The sequence below is a fragment of the Diabrotica undecimpunctata genome, chromosome 1 (genome assembly GCF_040954645.1).
Source record: "Diabrotica undecimpunctata isolate CICGRU chromosome 1, icDiaUnde3, whole genome shotgun sequence".
Taxonomy (NCBI): Eukaryota; Metazoa; Arthropoda; class Insecta; order Coleoptera; family Chrysomelidae; genus Diabrotica; species Diabrotica undecimpunctata.
In genome coordinates this window covers 123,309,777-123,320,845 of record NC_092803.1, presented here as the reverse complement: position 1 = coordinate 123,320,845, position 11,069 = coordinate 123,309,777, and the positions used below count along the sequence as shown (strand labels likewise).

At 29.8% G+C, this 11,069-nt stretch overlaps 1 protein-coding gene and 1 long non-coding RNA gene across 2 annotated transcripts; both read left to right on the top strand.

The window, feature by feature from the left end:
- The first annotated feature begins 509 nt into the window (after nt 1–509).
- On the top strand, nt 510–6,212 carry LOC140431500 (uncharacterized). Its single transcript, XR_011949688.1, has 3 exons — nt 510–593; nt 959–1,114; nt 4,996–6,212. It is a non-coding gene; the product is annotated as an uncharacterized lncRNA (long non-coding RNA).
- Nucleotides 6,213–6,414: 202 nt separating this feature from the next.
- Nucleotides 6,415–10,847, top strand: RnrS (ribonucleoside-diphosphate reductase subunit M2). The gene is made up of 2 exons (XM_072519410.1): nt 6,415–6,671; nt 6,739–10,847. The coding sequence occupies exon 2, from the start codon at nt 6,744–6,746 to the stop codon at nt 7,884–7,886; it is 1,143 nt and encodes a 380-aa protein (XP_072375511.1). The 5' UTR covers nt 6,415–6,671; nt 6,739–6,743; the 3' UTR covers nt 7,887–10,847.
- Nucleotides 10,848–11,069: the final 222 nt, after the last annotated feature.

Here is an 11,069-nt window from a genome sequence, read left to right as displayed (position 1 = left end):
TTTAATTAAAATTTTCTCGTCTAAGACATATTCTGAAAGCTATTTTATAGCTACTGTTAATAAGTGTCGGAAAATTTAAATTTGGCGCATTCGCACTTCCGGATATGTCCGCCATCAGAGGCCACTTTTTTGGTCGCCTTTTCATAACGATTAGATTCCCTCTTTTGTCTTTTTGCTCGATGCTATGACTAACAAGATAGGATCTTCCCGTAGCACAAAATCGGTCGTGTTCGCGCATGCCGTCATTGGAGATCAGATTTGAATTCTTGTTAAAGTTAAATGGGATTTTTATGCATTCTGTGATGAAATTATTTAATTAGCAAAATAATAATATTAAATAAAGGTTTAATAATTACAATAATCGTACACAAAAGGATATCTCCAAACTATTTAATAAAGATTATTTATTGACACATACAAAAAACTGACATTACGAACGTGCAAGTCTCCAATTACGTCACGACTTATGCGCAATATCTTATCTTCTTAATCATAGTATCATGCTTGCACTCATGCACTCCTTGTTTCAAGTGAAGTCTTTATTGCTGCTCTCATCTGCGATTATTTTTTTGAAGAAAAACAATAAAAGACAGGTAAGTTCAATATTTTTTATACCTTTTATAATTATATTTAATGACAAAACACCTTCGTTTGTAAGTGGTTATGTTTACGAAAACCTCTTAAAAAGGTTATATTTACTATAGATGTTTAGAAAACCTCGTATATCAGATTTACGAGGTTTTCTGTCTATTCTGTGGCACAATGAATGCATGACATTTTACATGTTTTGTACTGATTTACGAGCTTCTCTTACTTGATTATTACACCTACTATTTTAGTTTTTTGGTTTAAAATAATAAATTCGAACAAAGACTGATAATTGCATAGACCATAATTTTACCTTTTTATTACATTATGTTATTACATTATGTTAACAGAGGTCTATTATTTTATACAGACAGGAGTTGTCGGAGCAAACTTCTTCTCGATTTGGCCCTCAATAACAAGCAAAGCAGTTTGGAAATTAAAGATTGTCGTTAACCATTACCTCCACTTGTGATAACTCCTCCTTTGAAAATGGTCCCATACAGTACGCCAGGAGTTCTTTGTCAAGGTGAGTTCATAGTATATTATAACATCATTAGATAAATACTTTCATAACTCTAATGTTGATTAGGATACAACAGTAACAATTTCAGTTATTTTTAGACTACCGTTTGTACCTACTAACTTGTTTCTTGTAGCGAAGAAAATGAATTCATTTTAAAACCGGTTTCAAAACAAAAAAGATATTTTCAGTCACAGTTCGGAACAATCAACAATCCTGGACTTCATTGCCAGAATTGGATACAATTACACCGTCTCTAGGAGTAATAGTTGAAGACATACATTTGAGTGACGAAGACATTTTACGAGGAGAAACTGTTTTAGAAGAAATAGCTGCCAAAGGAAACTCAACTCATGAGACAACCGAAAGTATTAATATGATATATTATTTTGAAAATTCAGAAATATGTAGCCCTAATGAAACTTTAGTTTAAATGAGTGAAGATTCTGAACAAGGATGCCTACAAGAATTCACTGAAAATTACATGAATGGCGCATAGTCTGGGCAGGATCTTGATAAAAATGGATGTTAGATGATGAACAGCAGAGAAGTTTTAGGCCAACGAAAAAGGAATAAAAATCATTTTAAACCAATACGGAGGACAAAAAAGAGTAAAGAAAAAAGAATGATGACTGAAAAGTATTATGGAAGGGGAAAAATGAAGAGAGAGAGTCTAAAAGAGAGATGAAACCTCGTTGTTTATGTAAACCTTAAAACAATTCTTTTTTCAATGCCATAGAATTACGGAAAAATTAGGAAAACGATTTTCATAGATTATTGGCTCTTGAATTGGGACGAGCGCCGCATTTTCATTAAGCAATTAGTTGACAACAGAAATGTATCATGTAGAAAAAGTAGAGTCAGAAAATGTACGGCGAAAGGGTTCTTTATACTATCATTTAAAAGTTGGTCAGAGTCAAGAAAGAATTCGTGTATGCAAAACATCGCAGTGTTTACTATGGATGTACAGGCTGTGCTTTTATGCCCATCATTGAAGGCATCTGCTTTATACTATCGAACCAAATTGAAAGTACATAATTTCACAATTTATAACCTCAAAACTAATAACGCATCTTGTTGTCTCTGGGATAAATCTGAGGGAGGGGTAACTGCTAACGAGTTTACATCTGTTATTTCACATTTCATAACTTCTGAAATTGATAGCTCCAAATATGACATGATTTTGTACAGTGACGGATACACGTACCAGAATAGAAACTGCATTCTATCCAATGCGCTATGCCTTATTTCACAAAAAAAACGGGATTGACTATAACTCAAGCCAGCGGCGGCCGGCCAGGTGAACTAGGTGAAGGTGAGGTTCACCAAAAAAATATAATTAAATTGAGACAAATAAATAAAAAATGAAAGCAACATTATTATATCTAAATTCTGAAATCAATTATTTATTCTCTTTTAATTAATCTAAAAATTAAAAAAGATAACTAGCTTTATTAGCGGTACGTACTTGACGGTCAAGTCCTGACCTGTGTCACTAGCCGTGTAGGATTTAGGAATAGGTGAATATAATTTTTGAAATGCGAAATCCATCTGCATAAGCGTTCACGGTTGCCATGGCAACGTGACGTCAGCCTATCCTTAGTGATAGCTGAAATAACTGGTGAGTGCAGTTCCATCTAAAAATATATTATCCGTCTTCTCCCACTGTTGGATGTATATTTGGTATTCCTATTTTTCGGAAATTTCTCTCAGCGACAATATTTTGAAATTTGGTCTATTATATAGATATTTTTATATAGTATGGTGTATAGTATAGTATTTATTAGTTTAGTTTAGTCACAGTATTAATTTTATTTGTTTAGTGCACTTTATTAATACATTTCTCTGTGGTTTGTTTCGGATTTCGGATATAAAGTGTTCTCGTGGATTTCGTTTGGACAAAAATAATTTTAGACAGACATGAATCCAATTAATGACTTCTTCTTCTTCCTATGCCGTCTCCATTAACGGAGGTTGGCGACCACATTTCTAAAAGTTTCTCTGTCTTTTGCAACGTGGAATAATTCGTCCACAGTCATGTTTGTCCAGTCTCAAATATTTCGCAGCCATGATTTCCTCTTTCTACCTATTCCCTTTTTGCCATCGACTCTACCCAGCATGATGACCTGCAGAAGACTATATTAAATGGTGGCTAAATTAATGACTTGGTGTGTAATATATTAGAGACTTCGTTTAGGCATTGGAAAATGAAGATAAAAGGGATGTTCTTTTACATGGTCGACCAACCAGTATTTTAAACATCTGCGTCTGATTCAGAGTGGTCGGCTGCAATCAGCATCTGACTCAGAGTGGGCGGCTGAATCGAAACTCACCAACCCGTTTTAGCAGGTGTGGTATTTTAATCGCCAAAAAACCCTCAATGAAATGTCAAGGTTCAGAACTAAAATACCCTAGGCAAGCAGAACGAATCGTATCTAGTATAAGTGCCCTAAAAAACTGTTTTCAAGTTATTATGGCGCTAAACTCTATACATTTTTTTAACGAATTTTTAATCAATGAAGTTCACTGATCTACAAGAGATTAAATCTGTCTTGCCAAGAGATGTACATATTTTTTATGACATAGCCTTCCTCACTACATGAAAAACTCCAGCACTATTTGTAGCGGAAGTGTGTGCTCATGTATTTTAAAATATTTTATCTTAATATGAATAAATGTTTGCGTTTCTATATTGTTTATTTCTATTTTTATGAAGCTTTCTTTCAAAATTAATAGACATTTATTGTTAAAATTTTGATACTTATAATACACATATCCTTATTAAATAAATAACAGATCCAATAATAATCAATACTTAATTATTAATTATTTTTAACAATATTGTACCGTTTTTAAATAAAACGAGCGGTTCGAATTTATATAAATATATTTATTTATAAGTTTACAGTTCGGTAATATCTTATCAACTAAACTTAACTCATAGAAGGTATGCTTATATATAAAAGTAATTATGTACTAGAACATTCTGGAGTAGTCCACCCCTAATTTTTCTCATCAAAAACGCATCGAAGACATGCGCTATTGAAATGCCAACTCTTCCATTTTTCTAGATTTATCCTTCTACGAATTGTGACACATACCATGCATCGGAGATGGGCTATTTCGTCACAATATATTTAGCGATAATTATTAATTTTCTTCTATTATTCTATTAGTTTTCTTCTGTACATAACGTAAATATAAATGGACTAAAATGGATAACCTTTTATTTCACTGGTTAAAAGGGATAATAACAATTTACACATAAAATTTTAGTATGTTTATGGTGAATGTAATATTATCAGTTTAGTATTTTAAGAAATTTTATTAAGCGTTATATTTCAAGGTGGCTAATCAATTTTTACTCTCTTCTGTAAAGTTTGGTTTTTGTGATATACGAGGTTTCCTATTTAAGTCGACGTTATGTATTCTTGTTTTTGTTCAATGTGAACGTTTCCAAGGCTTATGCAACTATCAGTCTTATCGCCGTTATAATATATACAGTTTTGCTTCTTAGTAGCCCATTTAAAGATATTTTTAATTTCTTTAGTGTTGTTAGATTTGCCTGTTATTGTAGTTTCAAGGTGTTCAGTTTTCTATATCTTCGAATGTGTATGTCTTCTGAGTATTGCTTCACAAACAGAGTCATCAAACACAATGCATTGGTACTTTCTATGTTAGACTAGTTCTGTTCTGTTTATAGGTATATCTGCTTCTCTTAGAATTTTGACAAAACAAAACTGAAGATAATGGATGGCAATGTACCGTCTTAGTTTTTTATTGCCTATAAATTTTTTGAGATGCCAATATTTATTTTCACTTAATTTTCTGTACTGTGAAGCGTAAATTTTGCCATTTTAATAATCTTTTTATTTCTAAATTTTTAGCCTTACTGCTCAGCAACTATCATTACATGCATGTTATCAGTGTAAACAAATTTTCTGGTAAGTAATATCGTTGATTAAAGTTATTCAATCAACGGTAATATGGTAATTTATGTATGTAAACATTAAACAAGAATTTAAAGACCTTTAATTTAGTTTTTATGCTTGCAGAGTGCGCATTTACCAGATATGTATGACAAATAAAATGTTTGCTAAAGCGCCTACTCGGCTGATGAAACTTACAAATTTTAATATAGTTCTGTATTTTATATTTGCTACAGAAAATGCTTTTTGAAAATAATATTTATATCTAGTGGATTTCTTGTTTGAGCGTATTACAATATGGAATTTGAGAATATCGCTTACTTAGAACACATACTTATATATTTTTTATAAAAATATGAACCTAATGCACAGTATATATTGCTTTGAAAAGAATTAAAAATTAAAAAGAACTATTTTAAGCATTAAACTGTGCCTAATGTACATATTATATCACATAAAGTGTTAGCACAGACTTGTTTCCGTGGTAACACAAAATAATTGCTACTTAATATGCGCTTGGAGCAGAGCATAAAAAAAATAATAATTATTTTAGCACAGAATACACCACCCAACTGGTGGTGGTGTATTCTGTTATTTTCAGTGATTTTATTAAAAGGATAGGTACATCATGGGTACATCTTAAAATGCGTAATTTATAGTGGACAGACGAAAAAGTTGAAAAAAGATCAAATTTTAATGTTTTCTGACAAACTATGTATACGCCACATTGTTGCCACCTTTAGAGGATTGAAAAACTGTAAAAATCATTACAATAATAAACAGGTTAATAAAAACAATGTTTTATAATAAATTTTTGTTGAAAAAGTCCTAAAGAAACCTCACATATTGTCAGACCTATTGTTTAAAAACTTCCTTAAGAAGTAAATTTATTAAATTAGTATAATATAATACCTATGACACAACTATTTTCTGCAGACTAGTTTAAATACTAAGATTTTTAGTAAGAAAGCAGTAATTTTCTATTAAAAGTAGGCAACAATGAAATTTAAAATCATTTAAAATATGTCATGTAATTTGTAAAATCCATGTAAAATATGTAAGATTTATTTTTCATAATAAAACGTATTTTGTATAACTATGGCAACAGTGGTAAGAATTATTTTTGATGGACATAAAACGACTGTCATCATTATAATTTTTTTGTTGTTTCATGGTAGTGATTTTTAAAAACAATGTTGAGCACCCAATAAAAAGCATTGATCAATTCAAAAACTGAAGCAGAATTTGATTTAAATTTCAGATTCGTAGAGGGCCTACCTCTTACTACTGTCTCAAAAACAAATATTTCTTCTGTAACCAAATGTAAAAATGACAAGCTGGCTGAATAATAAATGCTAATCCCGCCAATAGTAATAAAGGTTATGTTTTGATTTTAAAAATATAAAATATAACCCATTATAGAATAAGACGCAAAAATAACGGTTTAGAATATTACACCATTTACCGGGAAAGTTATTTCAAGTCATAGTATATAATTAGTTAATTAACCAAACATTTACATATATAATACGTATTTTCGCGCCAAACTTCGGCGTATATAAATACAAGCCCATTTTACCGCGCTTTATTTTACTTTGTGTTGTGGTTTGTCGAGTTGTTCAATTTCTTTAAAGGTGAGTAATTTTAAAATATTGCTGAAAAAATCATATTTTGAAATTTCTTTTACATTGTTTTGTATAGTTACAATGCCGGCTTACGATAAAGAAAATTTGAGTGATCTTTTGGTCCCTAAAACGGACAAATTGGTGTTATCCGAAAACAAAGCCAATATCATCCCAGTAGACTCTCTAGTTCAAGAGTCTAAATCATCCGTGAAGTCTAAGAAACAGATTCAGGATGGAGACAGCAGTAATTTCGACCCTGAATTGGAACCATTATTGCGTGAAAATCCTAGACGATTTGTGGTTTTTCCCATTGAGTATCCTGATATTTGGGCTAAATATAAAGAAGCAGAAGCCTCATTTTGGACAACAGAAGAGGTAGATTTATCAAGAGATCTGGAACATTGGAATAAACTCACAAATGATGAAAGACATTTCATCTCGCATGTCCTGGCATTTTTTGCTGCTTCTGATGGTATTGTCAACGAAAATTTGGTGGAGAGATTTAGCCAGGAAGTTCAGGTAACAGAAGCAAGGTGTTTTTATGGGTTTCAAATAGCTATTGAAAATATTCATTCAGAAATGTACAGTATGTTGATAGAAACCCTTATTAGTGATCCAGCAGAGAAAAAATTCTTGTTCAATGCTATTGAGACTCTTCCTTGTGTTAAAAAGAAAGCTGATTGGGCTATTAAATGGATTAATTCTAAAAACGCAGCTTTTGGTGAAAGAATAATAGCTTTTGCAGCTGTAGAAGGTATATTTTTCTCTGGTAGTTTTGCTTCAATATTTTGGCTTAAGAAAAGGGGTCTTATGCCTGGTCTAACTTTCTCAAATGAATTAATATCTAGAGATGAAGGTTTGCACTGTGATTTCGCTTGTCTACTCTTCACTCATTTAGTACAAAAACCTTCTGAACAGAGAGTCATTGACATTATTCGTGATGCTGTAACTATTGAACAAGAATTTTTATCTCAAGCTCTACCTGTAAGCTTAATAGGAATGAATTGTGACCTAATGTGTCAATATATCGAATTTGTAGCAGATAGATTGTTGTTAGAGCTCGGTTGTAAAAAGATATATAATTCCCAAAATCCATTTGATTTTATGAACATTATTTCTACTGATGGTAAGACAAATTTCTTTGAAAAGAAAGTTGGGGAATATCAAAAGGAAGGTGTAATTGATTCTGGTGATACTAATTTTAAAATTGATGCTGATTTTTAACGAAAAAGTATAACTTAACTAACCAACTAACTTCTAAAGTAATATAAATAACAAATATGAAAAATTATGGTTTCTTTCACAAAGCATAGATAATTTCATAATTAACCAATTAATAAGTAAAATTGTCTCCATACAAATATTTTTGCTGTGCTAAATTTCTTTTTTTATATAGTTATTGTACAAATATTCTCATAATATTTATAGGAATGGGAAAATCCAAAAGTAATTTATGAGTTATTAAAACGTAATTAGCCACTAAACATAACTATTTATTAGTTAACTATGAAATGCACTAATTTTTATAAAACTAACCACTAAAATATTTATTTACTGGGAAATTTAATTTTTCTTGGTTTTGTAATATATAATTTACTTAATTTAAAACAACTAAACAGTTGTCAAAAATGGTATTCTTAATTTGTCTGCATTTTGATCACAACTGTATGATTATGATAAATTTTACTTTATCATCACACATTTCTATACATCTCTATACATTTGATTTTAAACAATATTTACAATTTATTTTTCAACAATGATTTTTAATAGAAACAAACTTTAATCAACTTTTGGCATTCCCTATTACATTTTTTCTTTGTAAAAAGCTGAAGATCAGCTTATCGATAGGTCTTATACATAAATATTTAATAGTTTCTTGTTATTTTTAATACCTATTCAATATTAGGCAGCCACAAGTATTTATTTTTTCTGAAAAGTATATTGATGGCTTATGTGCAAAATGTCATCTACAAAAAAGCAAAACTGTTCAGAAGAAAAACATAAAAACTTTCTTGAGTTGCAGACTATAAAAATTAAAATTTTATTATGTGTTTGTTGAATTATTTATAACATCTAGGGAAAAAAATTTATTTTGTTTCCAAAAAGTGGTGCATATTGTTATTGTGACATACAAACTTTTGAGTAAATTTAACATCCTTAATTTTGACACAAAATGGAATTCCATCATAAAACTGTTCCCCTTAAAGTTTCCTACCAAAAGATGATCATGTTTTAGTATAATCATTGGGACCTTATGGGTGTGTAATAGATATTTAAAGCATTGTGAAGTTGGAATATCGAATTGACTTGCAGATGGGGTTTCACTTGTTCTTAACATTTTTTAGATTAAATAATGCTACCAGGCACAAGCTTAAGATATTTCAGGTTTTTTGTTATAGAAACTATTGTTACCCATTGTACTGCAGTCAGTTTGCTGATTGTGCATCTTCTGGCTCAGGTTTTAGTGTTAATGACTACTTACATAACCCAGAACTTCATGTGCCATCTGAGGCATGGTGGTGGTCCGGATAAATTATAGATTGAAAATTTTTGATTTCTACTGGGATTGAATCTGCTCCATAGTCCAGTTTAGTCAGCAAGTGATTAACAATAGGATCATGCATTTTTTCTTCCTAAATAAATTAGTTATATTCAAAAAAATTTCATAGATAAAAAAGTAATTAGCAGTTAGATAGCATATTTCAAAAGTAAAAGTTAACATTAACATAATGATTAGCTTCATCAAATTTGGATATTAACATCTTAAGCTCCAAATCATAGACAACTCCTTTCAAGCATGGTTTGTAGTAAAAACATGCTATGCTACAGTCTGGTGCACATGCTTAATGTGTTAATTAATTTTCCTTCCATCAAGGCATGGGTGAAATAACTTACTTAACTTAGTAGATTCTTTACTTCAAGGATCTAAACCATCTGTAATAAAGGCTAAGAAACAGATCCAGGATGGAAACTCAAAAATCTAGAGCCATTATTGTTTGCAAAAGATTTGTTATAGTGTATATTCATATTAACAATATAGATAAATTTAGTGTGTCATATTCTATTGAAGTGCAACAAAATCAAAATTTTAAAAATGAGCTTTGACATTTTGCACTTAAAACCATCAGTGTGTATTTTAACAAAGAATGTCTCAATTTGAAGGGCTATGTAACCTGCTTATTCTTGTTTTTTAAATGAAAAACATTTTATGAGAAGTCAGCACACCAATAACATCAAATGAAATAAATCTTCCCTAACACAATATTTTTTAAACATTAAATTCTTAATGAGGAGTTGATTTCTCACATTTATCTAAACTATTTTGGATATCTTTTTATATATCTTTAGAATTTTAGGTAAAAAATTAGTTTTGCTTCTTTAAGCTAAGGTTTAATAGTTTTGTTTGTCACAATTAAAAATAAATGATAAGTTATGTTAAAACATAGACTAAGTATATTTTTCAGTTATAGAATTAGTTTTATATGAAATAAACACAAGTTACAAGATTACAAAAATTTACCTAAGGGTTACTTTTATAGTTTTTAGTTTGAATCTACATCCTTACCGTATTTTCGGTTAAGTTTTTTGACCAAAAATTAATGTATTATATCAGTTTAGATTGCATTTTCCTGATGCTGTGGTAATTCATTTTAAATTCTTTACAACAGAGATTATAAGAATGATAAAATAGTTTGTTTTATGTCACTTTAATATTAATAGATGTGTTTATTTATGTTAGCGACTATATAAGATTAAGAATATGAAACAAAACTATAAATTAAATATTGTATTGTGTGATTAGACCACAACTGATTGCAATGAAAATTACATTTTATATTTGATTACAATCAGTTGTGGTTTAATCCTACCTGAATACAATATTTAACGTAAACATGCCATAAGAAAACAGTTGCAGTTTAAAGTCATAAATATAATAAAAGTTGGTTTGATACTAGTTAAAATTCATTAAAACATGTTTTGATTAAATTTTACCTACAAAATAATTACCACTTCATCAAGGATGGAAAAAATCTCATATTGAGAAGGACTGTATTATAAATATGGACATATAGCTGTAACAAGCAACAAATTGTTCAAAGTGTGTATATTTATATAGCTATATTAATCTGATTATTATATATGTAAATAGGATATTCTAGTGTTAATAAAAGAAAAATTTAATATGTATAGTTTTATTTCCATTTCAAATTAAATCTTGTAGTAGGCAAAAATTAAATAAAGAAACACCGAAATATACATCTCAGTTGGAAAAGTATGGATTATATACAGGATGAGTAATAAAGAATAGTAACTATTAACTAATTAATTACTTAACAATTCTAAGGTTGCTAGTTTTATGCTACAAAGTGTTGATTTTAAAAGTACTGCAGTCAGTTTGCTTAT